The 22,813-nt window shown below is 41.2% G+C and overlaps 1 protein-coding gene across 4 annotated transcripts in view; it reads right to left on the bottom strand.

Moving 5' to 3' along the window:
• The window catches only part of LOC126474928 (negative elongation factor A), a 152,462-nt gene that overhangs the window by 74,781 nt on the left and 54,868 nt on the right, over positions 1–22,813 (bottom strand). Inside the window, exon 2 of one of the 4 annotated variants that reach the window (XM_050102444.1) lies at positions 17,740–17,871. The exons of the other annotated variants lie outside the window; for them this stretch is intronic. Within the exon in view, the coding sequence (XP_049958401.1) occupies positions 17,740–17,788 (49 nt within the window). The 5' untranslated portion in view covers positions 17,789–17,871. The remainder of the gene's footprint in view (positions 1–17,739; positions 17,872–22,813) is intronic. 4 annotated transcript variants of the gene reach the window in all.

Below are 22,813 nucleotides of genomic sequence, written 5' to 3'. Positions count from 1 at the left end.
CAGCAACAACAGTACTGGAGCAACAGTACGAAATGCAGAAGTCGTCTGCATACAGAGAAGGTGAGACAGAGGGCCCGACAGCTGCTGCTAGACCGTTAATGGCCACCAGAACTAGAGAGACACTCAATACAGAGCCCAGTGGGACTCCATTCTCCTGGATATGAATGGAACTATGGAAGTCACCAACTTGGACATGGAAAGTACGGAGCGCCAGGAAGTTTTGGATAAAAACCAGGAGTGGTCCCCGGAGACCCCACTCATACAATGTGGCAAGGATATGATGCTGCCAAGTCTTGTCGTATGCTTTACGTAAGTCAAAAAAGACAGCAATCAGGTGTTGCCATCCGGAAAAGGCTGTTCGGATGGCAGACTCTGTGGACATAAAATTATCAGTGGTAGAGCGACCCTGGCAGAAGCCGCCTTGACATTGAGCCAGTAAGCCACCTGACTCCAGGATCCAACCCAACCGCTGACATACGATACATTCCAGCAGCTTACAAAGAACGTTGGTGAGGCTGATGGGCCGATAGCTATCCACATCAAGTGAGTTTTTACTGAGTTTGAGCACCGGAATGATGGTGTTCCCCCGCCATTGCGATGGAAAGACGTCATCGCACCAGAGCCGGTTGAAAATGACGAGAAGATGTCGCTTGTAGTCAGATGAGAGATGTTTAATCATCTGGCTGTGGATGCAATCAGGCCCAGGAGCTGTGTCGGGGCAACGTGCAAGGGCACTGAGGAGCTTCCACTCTGTAAATGGGACATTATAGGATTCATTGCAGCGTGTAGTGAAAGAGAAGATGTTCCCTTCCAGCTGCTGTTTGAGTGTGCGAAAGGCTGGGGGGTAATTCTCCGACGCAGAGGCTCGAGCAAAGTGCTCAGAAATCTTGTTTGCGATGGTACATAGCTCGCCATTTATGGTAACACCGGGGACTGCTGTTGGGGCCTGGTACCCGAAAAGACGTTTGATCTTTGCCCAGACTTGGGAAGGGGACGTGTGGCACCCAAAGGTGGAGACGTATCTCTCCCAACACTCTTCCTTCCGTTGTTTGATAAGGTAGCGAACACAGGCACAGAGCTGTTTAAAAGCTATGGGGTGCTCCAGGGAAGGGTGCCGCTTATGCCGCTGTAGAGCTCAACAATGCTCCTTAATTGCTTCAGCGACTTCCGGTGACCACAAAGGGACTGCCTTACGCTTCAGGCACCCTAAAGAGTGAAAGATCACATTTTCTGCCGCAGAAACAATTGTGCCAGTCACCTGTTCAACCAACACATCGATGTTACCGTGTGGGGGAGAGTCAACAATGACGGCAAAGGTGAAAGTTCCCCAGTTCGCCCTGTTCAAAGCCCATCTGAGCAGGCGTTCATGTGCCTGAAACTGGGGCAGTGACAGGAAGATGGGGAAGTAGTTGCTACCACACAGGTCATCATGTGCTCTCCAGTGGATAGAAGGGAGAAGTCCTGGACTGCAAATTGGTAAATCAATGGCTGAGTAACTACCATGAGCCACACTCAGATATGTGGCGGCCCCAATATTTAAGAGGCAGAGGTCAAATTGCGACAGTAAAGTTTCGACATCTCTGCCTCGAGCAGTAAGCACGGTATCACCCCACAAGGGGTTATGGGTGTTAAAATCTCCCATAAGTAGGAAAGGTTTAGGGAGTTGATCAATCAGTGCAGCTAATACATTCAGGGGTACTGCACCATCTGGTAGAAGATACACATTGCAGGCAGTTATTTCCTACGTCATCCTTATTCTGACAGCCACAGCTTCAAGAGGGGTTTGAAGGGGCACATGTTCACTACAGTCCGAGTTTAGGACATAAAAGCAAACTCCACCTGACACTCAATTATAGTCGCTACGGTTCCTGTGATATCCCTTATAGTCGCGGAGGGCAGGGGTCCGCATGGCTGGGAGCCAGGTTTCCTGGAGGGCAATGCAGATAGGAAGTGTAAAGCTTAACAGTTGCCGTAGCTCAGCCAGGTGGTGGAAAAAATCGCTGCAATTCCACAAGAGGAAACATCGTGAGACTGGGAAGGCATGGAACATTCAATGACACAGTTAACGCCTCGGAGTTACCTGCTGCCACCGATTTATTGCCTGAGCAGTCTATATCCATTGTGTCTGAGGGTCTGGCAGGATCTAGGTCCTCAACGGACGCCAAAATTTCTACCCCATCCTCAGCCGCAGAGCTTGTAGGTAGCGGTGGTGTGGGTGCCACCTCAATCTCCTTGGTCTTAGGGTTTTTTTTTTTTTTTTATTTCTCTTGCTGCTTCTTGGGTTTCCCTGGCTGGGAGGACTTCACTGGCTCAGTCTCCGGGATTGAGATTGAGTGTGAAGCCCTACAACCAACTGTTTTTGGGCTCTTCAGCCACTGGCGGGTGCCGTCTTTCCAACTAGAAGAAACCTGGGAAGGGAGTGACCCAAGGGACCCCTCCATAGTGAGAGAAGCTGAAGAAGACTTATGCTTCTCTGGCTTAGAAATGGGGATGGACGTCCCCAATGGTTGGGGGTGGGGGTGGGGAAGGGGGGGGGGGGGGGGCGTTGTTGCTCCCGAATTAGGTGGTGCAGGAGCAACAGGGAGGGAAATGCCCCCCACCATCAAGGGGGCAGATGCAGTCTTCCAGCTCAGAGATGACCTGGGTTGGCGGAGCTGATGGTGCCAGAACTGTTGTAGCAGCGGCGTAAGACGATGTCATATGCACAGGATGCAGGCATTCAAATTTTCTCTTAGCCTCTGTGTAGGTCAGTCGGTCCAGGGTCTTGTACTCCATGATTTTCCTTTCTTTCTGAAAAATCCTGCATTCAGGCGAGCAAGGCAAATGGTGTTCTCCACAGCTGACACAGATGGGAGGCGGGGCACATGGAGTATTGGGATGCGATGGGTGTCCGCAATCTCGGCATGTGATGCTGGAAGTACAGCGAGAAGACATATGGATGAACTTCCAGCACTGAAAGCACTGCATCAGGGGAGGGATATAGGGCTTTACATCACACAGGTAGACCATCACCTTGATCTTCTCAGGCAATGTATCACCTTCAAAGGCCAAGATGAAGGCACCAGTGGCAACCTGATTATCCTTCGGATCCCGGTGGACATGCCAGACGAAATGTACACCTCGCTGCTCTAAATTGGCGTGCAGCTCATTGCCGGACTGCAAAAGAATATCTCTGAGAAATATGATACCCTGGGCCATATTTAAGCTCTTATGGGGCGTGATGGTCACATCCCCCAGCGTGTCACAAGCAAGAAACTCCGGTGACTGGGCAGAGAATGCTGTTTTGATCAAGACTAACCCAGATCTCATATTGGACAAGCCCTCCACCTCCCCAAACTTGTCCACTTAAATGCTCAACAAAAAACTGAGGCTTCATCATCATGAAAGATTCCCCCATCAGCTCTTGAACATACAAGGTACCGGGGTGAATAAGGTCCGCTGCCATCCTTAGCCTGACGTTCCTCCCATGGTGTGGCCAGGGAGGGGAATGATTGGGGGTTGTACTTTTGTGCGTTGAATTGAGCTTGTGATCGCTTAGAGACTGCTAGTGTTTCACCACCAGCAAGAGATGATGGACTAAGCTTCATCACTTGTCATCCGCCCTGATGCCACCCACTCCGGCCAGGGGCCCTCCCCGAGGGCGCCACCCACCCGCAGCCAAGGCCACCTGGCAGGATGACCATTGCCGGGAGACCTGATGCCCCAGGGGGATGGACATCTACCCCTTAGCATACATAGGAAGTTAATGGCGCAGGCATCAGTAGAGCAAGCCCTGTGTGGTCAGGGGGCTACAACCAACAGGGTACATGGTGGCCCCACTACAACGGACTGGCTACCGTGCTGGATATCAGGTGCAAAGAAGTCCACGGTCATCGTGGACACACAAATTGACACTGCATAATGCATGGTGGAAAATGTACCCAGGAAGGTGTCCTCACGTAAGAGTGGGAGAATGGACAGGACTGCAATGTGACGACGAGAAAGTGGGCTAAAGGTCTCAATGGACGACGGACACGATGCATCCCGTAAGGTGCCCTTCCCCAACTGGCTCACTCTTCTGGAAAATTTTGAAGAATGGAGGTCAAACGCTACAGGGGACCATCACATAAAGGCCAAAATGTGAGAAACTCCTTTTGGTCGCCTCGTACGACAGGCAGGAATACCTCGGGCCTATTCTAACCCCCAGACCCGCAGGGGAAGAGGAGTTTGTCTAGGGGGTCGGAGAGTGGAGTGTATAAGATTTGCAGACGACATGGTTGTGATGGCAGAGAGTGCAACAGAGATGGAAATGTTAGATGATCTAAACACAAAATTAGAAGAATATGGAATGAAGATTAGCGAGAAGAAAACAAAAAGCGTAGTAATTGGAGGAAAGCGGAGGAAATGCTGTATGAAAATAGGGGGAGAGGAAATGGAGCAAGTGAATAACTTCAATTACCTGGGAAGTGTAATAATGGATGATATGTATTGCTCAACAGAAATTAGGAAAAGAATTGCAATGGCGAAAGAAGGATTCAAGAGGAAACAGAAATTACTTTGTGGACCACTATAAACAAAGCTCTGAGGAAAAGACTTGCCAAATGTTACATCTGGAGTGTTGCGCTATATGGTGCGGAGACCTGGACATTGAGGAAGGAATATGAAAGAAGACTGGAGGCACTAGAGACGTGGATATGGAGAAGAATGGAAAAAGTGAAATGGGAAGACTGAGTAAGGAATGAAGACGTATTAAGAAGAGTTGGAGAAGAAAGAAACATGCTGAAAGTCATCAGAAAGAGAAAGCGGACCTGGACTGGACATTGTTTGAGGAGGGACTGTTTATTGAAGGAAGGAATAGAAGGAATGGTGGAGGGAAAAAGGGGATGAGGAAAACGAAGATATCAAATGCTGGGCAATATCAAAGGAGGCAAATATTCAGAAATGAAAAGACTGGCTATGGACAGTCAAAAGTGGAAGAGGCTCAACCCATGACAAGACCTGCCATAAGGCAGAATACCATACTACTACTACTACTACTACTACTACTACACACCAAAAGGCTAATCTGACCTCAAAGTAGCCTTTACAACATAGGAAATGAACTTTGCACAAATTACACACGACAAGGAATTCACATCACCACTGAACAAAGTTTGACAATAATGCACAAAATTAAATTTGAAAACACTAAAAGTTGGCCGATCAGCTTTCCATCATAAAATAGGCTGTCTAAGTAAGTACGAATTGCAACACATTTTGGCCACTATACATGTTGCATGTAGATGACATCAACCAATGACAAGAGAAGGCGCGCACACACAGTGTGGACAATGTAACATGGCAATAAGCTGCAAATGTAAATAACTGAGAGTTCAGACCACTGAGGGGAGGGGAAAATGTGCTAGGGACAAGGCCTGCCTCCTCCTCGCAAGATTCATGGTCTGCACCCGAGATTGTGCTTCTACAGAGGCAGAACTGACATACTGTCAAAGGGATAACTGATCCTTTCTGGTGTTATGGAGGTCATATTCTTAACCAGGTGATGGACCAGAATTAGTCTCTTCACTTGTTTCAAAATAAAACAGAACAGTGAGCAATACATGAAACAAAACAAAGTGGTGTACATGAATTATTCGGGAATGTCAACCATGTAAACTATTTTCTGACACTGACAGTATCATAAACAAGGCAGTGTAGGCCCAGACTTATGCAGGCATAGTTCGAAACAGCCACGACCTAAAACTGCCATGTTAAAATGTGCACACTATACCAGTACAGATACACAGTTTCACTATTGCCAAAGAAGATGAAACTTTTTATTCACAAAATATGGAATTTAATGTAACACATGCAAAGAATCTTCTGTACATAAATATTCATTATTAATAAAGACATTAGAAAATACAGTTAGTTGCACAATGCAGTGCACTTTTGTTTTCATTATTTTATAATCCAAGTAGCAAACATTTCAGCAGCATTGCATATGGACATGCATCAGAATACTTGACAATGAAGCACTCTGTGCCTGTGTTTATAGCACTAACAACTTCAGACAATGTATTTACTCTCCACACGGACTCACCCTTCACTAGCTTTATTTCATTTAATTCTTTTTGAGCGAATCTGCAGTGCATACCACAAATTTTTTGTGACACGAACAAAAAAAAATTGTAACTAACTACTGAGCAAACATCTCAACATAGTTTCATAAAGAGTCATGTACGACACAATTGAATCACTTCTGTAATCTCATGCTGATGTTCTTAAAAAAATTGATGGACAGAACTTCTCATGAAACAAATGATATAGTCTTCAAGAACAGATGAGTTTTTCAGACACTTAAGTTCTTTTTAATTGTTGCATTCCAATTACGCTTTAGGTTCCTCAAGTGGATTTTATGCTTTTTGATCTTCAAAAAAAAAAAAAATGACAAAATATCATACAGTCAGTTAATAAATAAGATTTACAACTGTGCAATATTCAATACCACAGACTGACTTAACTGTTTCTTCTGGTTACATTTAAGTACTCAATGTTCTGGTCAATGGCTTATCGCTGGGGTGCATGCAATATCCTATCTCCTGAAAGCACAGATGACTTTCAGGCCTATCTGAGGAAGTTTAGCAATTATGGTAGCAACTCGATCTCTCTCTCTCTCTCTCTCTCTCTCTCTCTCTCTCTCTCGCTCTCTTTCTCTTCTCTCTCTCTCCAAACAAACCCTAAGTGATGGTCATAAGAAGATGAAAGGCTATATTCAGTTTCAGTATATCATTTGGTATAAATAAGAATGACAATGGTTATGTAGCTTAGCATACTTTCTGGATTAATATGAAATGGGGCAGGTGGAAGGAACCCTGGCAAACAGCAGATTGGTATTCACTGGTAATTTAAGATTGCTTCTCACAAGAATTTGAGTTAACAAAATGCACATAAAAACTGCTTAGGGTACTGGTGCCTGTGACATATATGAATTCATAAAGAGTGAAGAAATTTAAAGTGATCAGAAACTGTATTCCATCGATCCTGTGGAGAATGATCTCAGAGATATGTAAAGACATCACACATGTACATTTTACTGAAGTGCACTACAATTAAATGACTAACTTGATGAAAGTTTATAAACTGCCTGGGGGGTGGGGGAACTGAAGTACCCAAAGACACAGTCTGATGTCAGTGTACCTCTGTACACATACACATCATCAGAGGGTATGTAAATGATTTAGAGTTGCAGTTCCCTGTGACAGATGGAACAGCCAACGAAGTGCAATAATGAATAAATGTTTCATGGAGTTCTTGCTGCTTGAGATGTGTCAGTTCAAGCATGCAATGACTTCCACTGCTGTAACTATCAGGAGATTTTTTTCAGTACGCCATTTTGCAGTCACGTTCACTAAAAAATGTCATGGAGACATCACAGAGTAATATAACTTCCATATGCTACAAGAAATCATGTCTATGGCTGTGAGTGAAGAACACTGGTATGTTGCTGATTTCATTAAGCTCATTTATTTCTTTGTTGCCTTTCAGCATGAAGTGCCATTTCCATGCTCCATTAAAGGTGTAGCCACTGTCCTGGTTTCAGGTGTTATTACACATTTTGATTTCAATGGCTTCTCTGGTGGCACAATCCCAGTAGGTAGATGCATGAGAGAATATATCAATTTCTTCACCCAATAATATATCCATTTCTTCACCCAAAATTGTTCATGAGGCTGCATTCAGCAACAGCAGATTTGTTGAAAATGCAATATTTAATGTGGCTTTCATATTACCATGTTTTAGGATATGAGAAAACATTTGTTACATATGTAACACTTGTAGTATGCAATGTATTTGTCATACACACAGCTCAACAAAGCATTTTGAGAGACAATGGTCTAATCAACAGGTTGCAAAACTTGGTGAAATGGAATGTAGGTTGTTTTCGGTATATTATCAATGTTACATTTCCTGTTTGTGATCTGTAACACTGCTATGTTTGACGTCAGCAGTTTTATTTACTAATTTTCACTCAGTCACCATTCCTGATGGTTGCTGAGGTGGCCCTGCTAGTCAGTTAGACTTAAACATGCTGCAGCAGTCTTCACAGGACTTCATCTTCTAAAGTGTGGATGGGTGCTGAAAGACCACACTAATTGTCTTCCAAGCTTCTTGAATGACATGAATGACTGAACTTTAAAACTTCTATATTGACACTTTCTCTCACAAAACATTCTCTCTCAATATACAATGTTGTTACAATGGGGGCTGACAGATCTTTTTAAGGCAAGAAGTAACCTCTACACAAGCCAGTTCGACAGTCATCTGTCACTTTGTCTATTGCAGCCATGACCTTTTTTCTTTTTTCTCATCATCATCTAAACACCTTCAAACGACGACACCAAATAACATGCGGGCAACACCGCACGAATTTCTCTTCTTATCCAACCTTTTCATCTCAGAGTAGCACTTGCAATCTATGTCCTCAATTATTTGATGTATGCATTCCAATCTCCGTCTTTGCCTACAGTTTTTACACAGTGCAGTTTCCTCTAGTACATGTCATATCATCCTGTCCCTTCTTTTTGTCAGTTTTTCCACATATTTCTTTTCTTGTCAATTCTGCAGGGAAATCTCCTCATCCCTTATCTTATCAGTTAACCCAATTTTCAACTTTCTTCTGTAGCATCACATCTCAAACACTTTGCTTCTCTTCTGTTCTGGTTTCATACAGTCCATGTCCCACTACTATACAATACTGTGCTCCAAATGTACATTCTCAGATATTTCTTCCTCAAATTAAGACCTATGATTGATACTAGTATATTTCTCTTGGTCATAAAGGCCTTCTTTGCCTATGCTAGTCTGCTTTTTATGTCCTCCCGACCGTCATGGGTTACTTTGCTGCCTAGGTAGCACAATTCCTTAACTTCATTTACTTTGGACTTACCAATCCTGACATTAAGTTCCTCAATGTTCTCATTTCTGCTACTTCTAATTACTTTCATCATTCTTCCATTTACTCTCACTCCATATTCTGTACTCATTAGACTGTTCATTCCATTCAGCACACCTTGTATATCCTCTTCTTCACTTTCACTGATACCAATGTCATCAGTGAATTTTCATCTCATCATTCATTCCTTTCATCTTGAATTTGAATTCCACTCTTGAACCTTCCTGGTTGAAAGGAAAACAATGAATCATGTCATTTGCTGTTCCGATGGTGTGGTGTGAGCCTAATGACCATTATTCAGACTGTTACTCCTGTCTTACAAGTATTTTGGGACATTCAAGCAAAACTAGAAATGTATCTTCTGTGCATTTGCCTGTGTCCCATGATGAGGGGTTACCTATTCCTTCCTATAACTTGAAAGCCACGGAACCAGACACCAAGTCAAGTGCATCAGAAAATATTGAACATATATAAGAGTACTGTCCTCAATATCATGACACTTCACCTTAGCTCTTTAATCAGGAGGAGCTGAACGATTTGGTTCACAAACTAAAACTTTCGAAACAGCAAGCTGAGCTCTTGGGGTCGAGACTGCAACAACGGAACCTTCTTACTTCCAGGGACAAAAATTTCCTGTATCAGATCAAGAAGATCTTCCTTCACTCAGTGTTTCGATATGCAGAATTCAATATGTGTATGCACAGATGTCAATGGCTTGATGATGCAGCTAGGTGTACAAGAGAATGCAATACTACTGCATAATAGCAATGCATTTCCATCGGTACCTTTGGCTTACACAGCTCACATGAAAGAAACTTATGAAACCATGGCATTGCTGCTAGAGGCAATCAAATATAAGGATCACGAAAGGCAGCTTTGCTGTGATTTAAAAGTTGTTGCACTCCTTACAGGTTTACAGGCTGGATTCACGAAATGCTGCTGCTTTTTGTGCCTTTGGGACAGCTGTGACACCAAGAACCACTATAGTCAAGGAAAGGCCTATAAGGAAGTCATATGTTCCTGGAAACGTAAATTTGAACAATACCCTATTGGTTGAGCCCGATAAAATTATTTTGTCTCCCCTTCATATCAAGTTGGGCCTTATCAAGAACTTTGTAAAAGCTCTGGATAAAGAAGGTGACGCCTTCAATCACTTAAAAGAAAAGTTTCCCAAATTAAGTGAGGCAAAGCTGAAAGAGGGTACATTTGTTGGACCACAAATATGAAAATTGCTGAAAGATCCAATCTTCGATATCAAACTCACAGATTTCCAATTAGCTGCTTCATCTTCTTTTAAAGCAATTGTGAAAGGCCTTTTGGGTAGCAGAAAAGACAAAAATTATGTTACCATTATGAATGCTTTATTGGACAACTATAAGAACATGGGGTGTACAATGTCGCTTAGAATTCACTTTTTACATTCTCAGCTTGATTTCTTCCTGGAAAATTTTGGAGCCGTAAGCAATGAGCATGGTGAATGCTTTCACCAAAACATTCTTACCATGGAACACCATTACCAAGGCCACTGGAACCCAAAGATGGGTCACTACTGCTGGGGTATTGTTGGGTATTGTTGGGGAGAGTGATGAAATGGCAAACAAAAGAGCAGCTCTATCGTCACATTTTTTCAAAAACCAAAGACAATTAAAGGTGAAAATATCTTCTAAACTAATTAGGACCTTTTATTAGCATCATGCCCATATATACATACAAAATAGTATTCATTTCCAATGTTCTTAATGTGTACTTTTGTTTGATTTAATTGTGTCAATTTTTGCTATTACCATTTTTTATAGCGCTGTGTGTCCAGGAAATGTGACGTCATTAAGAAAAAGTGATTTTACCAGTGTATTCGGCACCCCGGAATTAGGAAAATTGACCCATTTACAAACCAGATGCAGAAAAAAGTTTAAATTCGTTAACTAGTGATATTACATGTCTTTCCCAATAGCAGACCCCAGTTTTTCTCAGAATATCAAACATTTTGAACCATTTGACACTGTCCAACACCTTTACTAGGTCGACAAATCTTAGGAACATGTCTTTATTTTTCTTAAATCTTGCTTCCATTATCACCCACATTGTCAGACTTGCCTCCCTAGTGCCTTTATATTTCCTAAAGCCAACTGCTTATCACGTAACACACCCTCAATTTTCTTTTCCCTTCTGCTTTATACCATTCTTGTCAGCAAATTGGATGCATGAGGTGTTATACTGACTGTGCCATAATTCTCACACTTGTCGGCTCTTGCAATCTTCGGAATTGTGTGGATTATTTTTTTCTGAAACTCGGGTGATAATCACCACACACTACATTCTACACACCAATGTGAATGGTGATTTTGTTGCCACTCCCCGCAGTGATTTTAGAAATGCCGATGGAATGTTATCTGTCCCTACTGCCTTATTCAATTTTAAGTCTTCCAAAGCTCTTTTAAATTCTGATTCTAATATTGGATCACCTAGCTGTTCCATAACGACTCCTGTTTCTTCTTAGATCCCTCATATAGGCCTTAAATGTACTCTTTCCATCTATCTGCTCTCTCCTCTGCTTTTAACAGAGGAATTCACATTGCATTCTTAATGTTACCACCTTTGCCTTTAATGTCACTGAAGTTTATTTTACTTTTCTACATGTGAGTAAGTCTTCCTGAGAATCATTACTTTTTTGATTTCTCCACATTTTTCATGCAGCCATTTTGTCTTTCGATTAACTGAAGTATTTCTTCCGTTACCCATGGTTTCTTTGCAGTTGACTTCTTTTCACTTACGATTTTCTTTCCAACTTCTGTGATTGCCCTTTCTAGAAATGTTCATTCCTCTCCAACTGAACTGCCTACTGAGCTATTCCTCATCTACAGTCTCATTCCTTAGTAGTTCCGTGTCCCACTTGTTTGTGCATTCATTCTTCCTGTCTAGTCTCTTAAACTTCACCCTACTCTTCATAATTATTAAATTGTGATACTAGTCTATATCTTCTCCTGGGTATGCCTTACAATCCAACATCCGATTTTGGCATCTGTGCCTGATCTTGATGTAATCTAACTGGAATCTTCCCGTACCTCCCGGCCTTTTCCAAGTATACCACCACCTCTTGTGAATATTGAATACATTAATACCTATTACTAGCTGAAATCTGTTGCAGAATTCAATTATTCTTTCTCCTCTTTGATTCCTAGTACCAAGCTCATATTCTCCAGCAACAGTTTCTTCTACTCCTTCCCTTACAACCACATTCTAGTTCCCCGTGAGTATTAGATTTTCCTCTTCCTTTACATTCTGAGTTACCCCTCCAATATCCTCACACACTTTCTCTACCTCTTCATCTTCTATCTGCATCATCAGCTTGTGTATCTGAAGTATCACTGTCAGTGCTGGTTTTCTGTTGATTCTGATATGAACTACCCTATCACTGAACTGTTCACAGTAACTCATACTCTACCCTTCCTTCCTATTCATAACACATCCTACTCCTGTTGAACCATTTTCTGCTGCTTTTGATATTACCCTTTACTCATGTGACCAGAAATCCTTGTCTTCAGTCCATTTCATTTCACTGAATCCCACTATGTCTGGACTGAGCTTTAGCATTTCCCTTTTCAAATTTTCTAGCTCCCTTCCAAGTTCAAACTTATGGCATTCAATGCCCCAACTTGTAGAATGTTATCCTTTCATTGGTTATTCACTCTTTTTCTCATAGCCACCTCCTCCTTGACAGTCCTCTCCTGGGTATCTGAATGGGGGCCTAGTCCATAATCTTTTGTCAATGGAGAGATCATCCTGACACTTTTCCAATTACAGGCCAGGTGCCCTGTGGATACACATCATGTGCCTTCAATGCAATGGATTCCATTGCCTTCTCCATCCTCACACTGTTGATCATAGCTGATTCTTCCACCTTTAGGAGCAGTTTCTCATCCCCGGGGCACATAGTGCCCTGAACATCTGTCCGCTCATCCACCCTCTTTGACAAGGCCGTTAGCAGAATGAGGGTGACTTCTTATACCAGAAGTCTTCAGCCCCTATTGCTTGATGATTTTCATTCAAAATTTAAGTAGTGATGGGGTTCGAACCTGGGACTGAGGGCACTGTAACTCCTAATTTGTTACCTCTAGACTATACAAATATTTCCCACAGTGGGATGTCCTGACACTTACGACTGAATGGCACAAATATCTTTCGTCATCTTGGAAGTGGGACATGCTGTTTAATAAAAATATCATGTCACACTTTATCATATCCCTTCCAGCAGACAAATGATGTAATGTAAACTATCTTCATCACCTAATTACAACAGTTTGGAATATGGTGATTTTAATCATCATGACATTGTTTACAGTTAATGTCCCTTTGGACCCACCAAACTTTTATTACATAATTAAGAAATCAGATGAGAGCCTAGATCTTTTCTTTCAATCCCAATCTTCACAACCTTCCCTTCTGCCTTTATTACTCGGAGTCTGGTTTACAGAACACCCTTTCTGTACTTAATAGGCAGACTGTCTTTGATTGCATAGTTGCATATAAGTCACAATATCAACAATATCAGTTAACACTTCTCTCTAGGCATGCCACATACATAAACTTTCCTTTCAAGAATTAAAATCACCTTCTACTTTACCTTTAGGTCTGCTTATGTGCATAGTACTTCACTATGTGAAGAGACTATCTTTCGAAGTCATCACACCCATAACATATCTGCAACTTTACATCCACCATTTGTTTTGCCAACCACCTGTACAGTTCCACAGGAGGTATCATAATCCCTTATGAAACGTATCCCCATAACCTTTACTCTCATACAGGGTTTCTGGATTACTTCCACTTCACTTTAGACAATATTTACATTCTACATAACATCACTGTGCGAACTAGAGGATTTACATATGAGATACTTCGCAAGCTTCCTTTTGCTGAGTCACGTATTATTTAGGGATTGTATACTGTGTTTCTTTTATGCAACAGACGTAGCCACTGCCACTTCACTACTCTACAAATGCTTAGGCATAGGCTAGTTACATTCCTTATTTTATGCGTCCAAGGAGCCACATGCTGATACACAAATTCAAACCAGAACAGCGAATTGCAAATCCCAGACATCTATGAAGACATGCATGCCAAGAAATACAGCTGTCCTCTTTCGAAATTAGGGGGTAAGTAACTTTATACAGCACCTGTTTCGAGAACACTTCGTGAATAGGGACAATCACTTGCTTCTACACACACTTATATGGGCAAATACTTCTTAACTGTCTTTCAATTTAAGATGTTAGTGACCCTTTACAAATCGACCTCCCCTAATACAATTCAGGTCATTCCTTCCAAGGTGTTGGCCATCACTTCCAGGATCCATGTATCCTTTACTCTCCAATACACTCATTATATCGGGGGCACTGGATCACAAACACTCACCAATATGCGAAGCATCCTACCCTTTTCCCCAATGAAGATGTTGCTCCTTTACCTTTCTACTCTTCCTGGTCACTATACACTTAAGTGCCCAAGCTTCTCTAAATTTAAATTTCTACCTATACTTCTTTTTGTTTGGTATCGAAGAACAACTTTTGATAATACTTTTCTGAATCAGGATCTCCTTCTCCAGCAATTGTCTTTAAATTGCTTAATCTAACAGCTGATTCCTGAGAACTCACTTTGTTTGGTGTTTAATTCAAAACCTCTTATTTATCTTTAACCAACCATTAAATAAATAGGTAATAAGGATAAAGAGCCTCAAGTAAGTAAGTAATAACATTAAATAAAATCATAAAAATTCAACCTACAACTTTAAAATAAATCATAGGCCTTTCTCCAGTTAGACGACTACTCAACTTTAGGCACATTGCATTCTTAATGAAGTTTAGGTGTCGCCAAAACGATATACGATAGCCTCCTTCAGTGTCAGGGGAATAGATACACCTTTAGTCTCTTCCTGCTTCTTTGCAAACCATTCACTTCTAACAAATATAAACATCTTGTTGCGTTGCGATACTGGCTATCGGCATATGCTTAGCCAATGTGGCATGCTGTTGAACTGCACACAGATGGTGTGTGGAGGTGAGCTGCCCTCTTGTCAATTGTTGACTACTGTAATGGCATTGTGGACTGTACGTCAGTTGTAGCCCCTGTCCTGAAAAGAAATCTTCTCAGTCAAACTATGAAATATTCTTCTCTTTCCATATATGGGTTGCTATGGACAACACAGTACAATCTTTAACTTATCTCTTTACTTAACTTTATAAAATTTATCTTTTAGATAGTATTTGAAGTAACTTTTCTTCTTATAGTTCAGGTTATTAAATTACACCACATGTTTATTTTCTCTATTGTTTGTTGTTGATACCAGTTGTCCTTACACTGACCTATTTTCACCCTCGGCAACGACCTATTGTCACAAATTATTTTGATGAAATTTGTAGAAAATCATCTTATTCTCTCTTTCTCTAGCACTAGTAACCTGAGTCCATCACTTCGGCCACTACAATAAAATGCAACGCCAACGGATTCTGGTATGGTATCTATGTTACACTTCCTGTGTGCAATCTGTAATTCTATCTTTGATCTCAGCAGATTAATTTAGTAAATTTCTCTCGGTTGCAATTCTTAATGATTGCTAAGGTGGTTCCGCTAGTCAATTCCACCTAACCATGTTGCAGCAGTCTTCACAGGACTTTGTCTCCATGTGTGTGGATGGGTGCTGAAAGGCCTTACAAGCTACTTGAATGATATAAACAACCAAACCACAAATTTTCTATATTGACACTTTCTTTTACAAAACATTGTCTCCAATATTCAATCTTGTGTACAATGCAGGTTGTCAGATCTTTATAAAAACTGATAACAAGACAAGTAGTCTCTACACAAGCAAGTTCAAACATCATACGTCAAAGTGTCCATTTTAGCCACGACCATTTTTTCTTTTTCTCCTTGTCTTCTGAACAGTTTCAAACCATAATGCCAAGTAACAAGGGGCCCCGTACAACAGGTGGAGAAGCTCATTCGGCATCCCGTCTTATAGATGTGTTCACTGTCACGGAAGCCTGGAAGTGGGACATGTCATTTCATAAAAATATTCATGCCACACTTCATTATCTCATGAGGTTATCACACTAAAATGTCTAACAATATAAATGTGAAATTCATCAAATAAAATACAATAAAAACAAATTGGATTGTGGGTCCTCACCTTACATTCCAATTGTTGACTTCAGTCAGTAGCTGTCCTACTTCAGACTGCAGAAGGCTGCATCCTGTTGACCTGTGTGGGCACGGAGATAGTCAGTAGAGGTCCAGGGGTGTTTATGAGCTGATACGTCTGTGGTATTGTGGTGCAACTATTGATTACTGGCTAATAATGCAAACATGTCAGTTCACAACAAACCCCCAGACCTCTGTAGAAGCACCAATTTGACACACTTGGCGCCCATAGCAGATCAGCAGGATGTAGCATGGTCTGCTGTGGTGTGGTGTGCAATGCGAGAGGTGATGGCTACAAAACAGTAGTCAATGATTTTAATGTAAGGCGAGAACCCACAGCCCAACAGATTTTTATTCTATTCCATTTTAAGAATGTCACAATACTGTTGGTACTTTCTAGTGTTTTAACTCCATGAGGTAAGTTTTACTTTGTCTCTTGAAAGGCATTAAGATGTGTGTAAAACAGAAACATAGTTGAATGTTACCAATTTTTACCATTATTTAATGTGTTGTTGATCTGTGCAACATACTAAAATTGTTTGCAATGTTTAATCAGTGTAACTGATGCAACATTAACAAGGTACTTTACAATTTCCAGGAACACCGAGGTCAAAGCTGCCTTTTATTGCATGCAGCATCTCTCTAATTTTCTTGAATAGTAGGAAAACAGATTGAATACCGTGTCTGTCCAGGAATGTGCCTATTTTACTTGTTGTAGCTCTGAAGACAGGGAGGAATGCTGTTGACATATATCTCTGATAATTGAATAGCTCTCCATTTTGTTTCTTAAAGATGGCTAATATAATGTCTTGATCGCTATAGTCATTCTTTCGGTAACAATTCTTAGATATCTGCTCTTGGAATCCAGATGTTCCTTGCCACTGACTATTTTAGCTCTATCTATATTGGCATATTTAAAACTACTTTCTTATGGGCTGGACGATGAAAGCTTTGTGAACTGAGATACGGGTCAGTATGTGATGGTTTCCAGAAACAGAGTGCCCTAGTTGCCCATTTGATTTTTGTTTACATAGTACATCTATACATGATAATTTTCCTCCTCTCTCCATCTCAGCAATTAACTTGATATTAGGGTGCAGACTATTCATATGGTCAACGAGCAGGCAGGGAGCTTCGATTCCGTGTGTCCAGATCATGAACAAGCGCAGCAAGATGTATGAAGAGGAGCCGAATTCAACACATGGTCCTTGAAGTGCTCCATTAAAAAATTAACCACCGCTGGAGACGAATTTACCGCTATACAAAAAGTGATGTGATTGTTGACATGATATGCTAATAACTTTGTTGTATCTTCCTTAGCGACTTTTGTATGAAGAAACCACATTGGAACTGACCATAACTTCATCTGGATTGATTCAGATTTGTTTATGTCCACAAACACTTGAGAGTTTCCAATATGTTGTTCACAGTGAGGTAAGTAACTTTGTTGGTTATTTTGCTAGCCTTTAGCGATTAACGATATGTTGTAATGCAATGTCTTCTTTGCGAATTTTGGTCTTGGTGGCCTAGGATATCATGAAACTTCCATATGCTACCAGAGATTACCTCGATGTCTGTGAGTGAAGAACAATGGTGGCAACGCAGATTTTGTTAGATGGTGGATGACTCACTTATTTCTCTGTTGGTTTTCAGTATCAAGCGCCTGTTTCCATGCACCATTAAGAGTGTAGATGCTGTCCTGGCTGAAGTATTCAATCCATTTTATGACCACCCAGTACAAGATAGCCTTGGACTCGCTGTTCCTGGAATTCGTAAAAATCTTGTGAATGTGGTAGCAGCTACACTGGTTAGACAATATGAATTTCAGTATGCTGCACACAGCACCAACATTAAATATCATGATTTTAGCAAATCTGCTATTACTGAACACAGTCTCGTAGACAGAACTAGAATTATGTTTGACGAAATGGAAATATTATTCCATGCACGTTCAAATTAGAATGTGTAACAACTACTTTAACCAGGACAGCAGCTACACCATTAGTGGTGAATGGAAACAGCCACTTGATGCTGAAAGGCAAGAGTGAGATAAGCGAATCATCCACCATATAACGAAATCAAAAATCGGTGTCAATGTTCTTGACTCACAAATATTGATGTACTCTCTGGTAGCACATAGAAGTTCCACAACTCTGTGATGCCACCACAACATAATTCGTCCAACTTAAGTACTGAAAGGCCTAATGAAATGTCGGTTGACAACGATGGTAGAGGAAGTAATCAAAATCTTCAGTCTGACAAATCGACATGGAAAGAACTCTCTGAAGCATTTATTCAAGAATGTCATCACAAAAAATTGCATCCACAGAATGCATTAGTGTTGTTACTTGACCTGGCTAGGCATATGAGGGGCCTGAACAGTGTCCGATGTTGAGAGATCACTGTACCACCTTCTAATGAGAGGCACTGTTATCAGCTCCTGACAGAGCTTGATAGTGGCCTCATTCTCGGTCTCCATGTGGTAGGCTAGTCAACTCAAGGAATATCCAGATTTGTGGGGCATTTGGATGTGACAGTAGCCCACTGCTGCACTGCACGGGAACCTGAGAACAGGTACACTTGTCATCGAGGTTCCTGCTCACAAGGGAAGATAGTTGTACTGTGCACCAAGAACATCTCTTAACCCCTTCGCATCTACACATGCCATTCAAGAATGAGGAATGATCTCACTGCAAAATTCTATGTCATCCAGAGATAAAAAAAGGGAGTGAGTAAAAGTCTAATGTTGAGGGTACTATACGCTAGAAATCAAGGAACCATTGTAGCCTTAATGCTATACCATGTTACTTCCTTGCCACTGTAGTTCTGCAAATCTGATGAGTCTGAGAGCAGTGGTGCTGTGATCACTTCCTATTCATCAGCTCATTCTCTCCCACTGAAGCATGCAGGAGTGTCAAGTCTAGATCACTCAGTATGGGAGCTGAGTGCATGATATTGCAAAACAACACTGACTAGGCAAAATCAGCGGAATCAAGGTGGCCTCTAATGAAGCCGTGTGTGCTATGTAGGCAGCAAGTTCTAAGACAACATCACGAGACCAACTGGCAAATTTAAAGAGTTCATTTCTGACCTCCACACACTGTAGGTCATATGAGGGAATTACTGTCCCATACGTAATCTGCCATCAACACCACAGCATAAATGGCTGTATCTGAAATGGTGCTGTATCTGGCAAGCATGCCTATTCTGTGTCCTCCATATGGGAGTCTGTGAGATGGTCAAATGATATGTTTGTATGAGCCTCTTGTGTAAACGATTTCTTAAACATGTAATTTAAAACTTAGGCTTTCCTTTTGCTGTCTTTAATTGGTCAACAAGTGACTAGACAAACACTTTGAACCCCTTAGGGATTTTATGTAGGATCAGAATATAAGTATAAGTATCAGAAGATAAGTATAAATATTAGACTGAAGCTGTTTTATACCTCGTCTAACTGAAGAGAAATAGCATAGCAACTGTGCCGACTAAATCAAACTACATCTGTTGTGGGCTAGCAAATCCGCTTCAGACTTTAACATGTAAACACGACAATGAGAAACAGTTTCTGAAATTCAATTTTCGTCTTTCAGAAGACATTTTGCATGTAAAAGTAGTGATTCAGAGCATAGAACACGTGATGTAGTCAGCCTATAGCAACAGCACTGTTAAGTAGCGAACACACAAATAGGAAACGTTAATGGTATAGATTTATGTACCTAGCGTAGATACAATAAAAGCAATATTTGTCTTTTTTTCCATGTGTTACACTGTAATGCATCACACAAATGTCCTAGTACAGTTTTAAGTAATCAAGTAAACGTCTGGTCTTCTGGGCTCTAAATTCATCTAAGTGGCTGGCCCTCAAAGTGTCAAGCTTTAAATGAAAAGCTAACGCTCTGTGATTTAAGAAATTCAAAGCACATTCGCACACGTAACATAACTCATATTGCATAAAATTACTTTGAAAGTGATGCTTTCCAAACGACCAATTGCAATACTTTTCCGCAACCTGTTAGAATTTGTTTCAGCAGTTGTCGGAGCGCGCCAGAAAACGACATTACTGTGCTTGCGCAGCTATGACGATGTAGGCAGCCCATATGTTCGTACATATATAGCATTAAGAGAATTTACATTACGTCGAAAATGAAACAGGGCATCAGAGGATACTCCAAGGGCATCGAAATTTCATAAACCATAATAAAATGCATAATTCGACTTCAAAGAGCACAGATTTATGTCCAGATTCACAAAGACATTGGCCCAAAGCTAATATTAAACTTTTCGGTGTGGTTTTTGGGATGCAAATTTTCTTTGAGTACCAGTAGTGTATTATCTCATTCTAGTTCTTTATTATGGCACAGATTCTGCAAACATTTGACACTAACCAATAGTGTTTCAAATAAATTGACTGTCTCTGTGGAAAATATTAATTAAAGCTAATTTTTTCTATCAAATCGAAAAAAATAACTTCAGTGTTCTGCAAGGCAATTAATGCCAAATTGACAAAAACCTGGAAATAAAATAAAATCAGAAAGCTAAAACTAATACCATATTTTAGCCATCCATGATTATGTGAATGTATTTTAATTCACTTTATACCTCCCAGCCAAAGAAATCAATTTTGTTTTCATTTGACTTTAGAGCTGTAAACCAAGAGGAAACAGTAAAATCACAAAACATAAACACAGTTCATGTGGAGACAACCACTCATCCCACTACAACTCAGACTGCTGTGCGCATGTGCGATTCTGGCAGCTTGGGCACACTAGAAAAATGTTTCCGGGTAGCATCTGGCTGGTTGTTGCTACTGCTGATACAGTTCGTGTCTAGTTACTTTGGATACAGCTAGCAGCAGCACTTCAAGTAGACAAAAGCAGGAGAAGGTACTGCTCATACGCAACTCAACTGCTTATGCGCATAAGCCCACTGGCAGCTACTGTAACGAACTAATGAAGCCGTTGTGACGTTGCGCCCGTTGGAAGCAGTTTGTTGCTATGAAATATTGCATAGTCTTAGTCCTAAAGTCTTTGACACATTTTGCTGTTGGCAAACACTTGTGTTTGCACTGTGTTTTGTTGCTGTAAATGGCGCATTTCCTTTGCAACTTAGGTTTTATTTTTTTTCCTCGTTTATGTTTTATTGTTGCAGCATTATATTGCAGTAGCGGGCTAAGGTAAAATTCTTTGTTTGAGTACCAGCTCTTACCAGTCAAAACTACGAAAATTTAACTGAAAACTGAAACAACAAAAAATTCTGTGTTTTTCCCAGTTTTCTCCCGGATGAAAAAATTCCCGGGTTTCTCCCGGATTGCCCAGTTGTCCCAGAGCATATACACCCTGCCATCATTTGTGCATTCTTTTTTTTTAACTGAGAGTTCTTGGCACGATCTTGCGCTAAAGTATGCAGGTGATAGTAGTTGTATGCTTCGTGCATCGATCTTTTTGTAGACGCATGAATTTCTTCTAACTTTTGCCCATCTTCATTTGCAAGTACATTTTTGAATCGAGTGTGCAACAGTTTCTGCTACCTCAGCAATTTCCGAATTCTGTCTTTTCCACCCTTAAATCCACCTACTTGACGCTTACTACTCAACCCATGTACTTCATTTTGCTTCTCCTCCCTTTCTGGGTGCTACACAATTTTTATCTGGCAGTGTAACATTATAGCACTAATATTAATTATAACTTACATTAATTTCAAGAGTTTCTATAAGGATTCCCATCAATGGTGTAAGAGTTGCCTGACAGAAAATGCTTCATTCAGTCCACTAAACCATCCACAAAACACAAAGTATGCTGTGGCAGGTGGCTGAATGTGTATGTACCCATCTATCTAACTCCTTTTGGTATACATACTACGCTCTTGAAGTCTTTATAGGTTTGCTTTGGTCTGAAGGGTTGTATTCAGGTTTTGTACTAGTTTTTGATGAAAACGAAGTATTAGTAATTGCAAAAGACATTAACAATTATATGTATTGTGAAACAGCTGTCAAAATACAGGGTGTTTCAAAAATGACCGGTATATTTGAAACGGGAATAAAAACTAAACGAGCAGCGATAGAAATACACCGTTTGTTGCAATATGCTTGGGACAACAGTACATTTTCAGGCGGACAAACTTTCGAAATTACAGTAGTTACAATTTTCAACAACAGATGGCGCTGCAAGTGATGTGAAAGATATAGAAGACAACGCAGTCTGTGGGTGCGCCATTCTGTACGTCATCTTTCTGCTGTGAGCGTGTGCTGTTCACAACGTGCAAGTGTGCTGTAGACAACATGGTTTATTCCTTAGAACAGAGGATTTTTCTGGTGTTGGAATTCCACCGCCTAGAACACAGTGTTGTTGCAACAAGACGAAGTTTTCAACGGAGGTTTAATGTAACCAAAGGACCAAAAAGCGATACAATAAAGGATCTGTTTGAAAAATTTCAACGGACTGGGAACGTGACGGATGAACGTGCTGGAAAGGTAGGGCGACCGCGTACGGCAACCACAGAGGGCAACGCGCGGCTAGTGCAGCAGGTGATCCAACAGCGGCCTCGGGTTTCCGTTCGCCGTGTTGCAGCTGCGGTCCAAATGACGCCAACGTCCACGTAACGTCTCATGCGCCAGAGTTTACACCTCTATCCATACAAAATTCAAACGCGGCAACCCCTCAGCGCCGCTACCATTGCTGCACGAGAGACATTCGCTAACGATATAGT

The sequence above is a fragment of the Schistocerca serialis genome, chromosome 4, assembly GCF_023864345.2.
Source record: "Schistocerca serialis cubense isolate TAMUIC-IGC-003099 chromosome 4, iqSchSeri2.2, whole genome shotgun sequence".
Taxonomy (NCBI): Eukaryota; Metazoa; Arthropoda; class Insecta; order Orthoptera; family Acrididae; genus Schistocerca; species Schistocerca serialis.
Note: the sequence above shows the minus strand (reverse complement) of the source record. Positions and strands in the feature narration are given on the sequence as shown.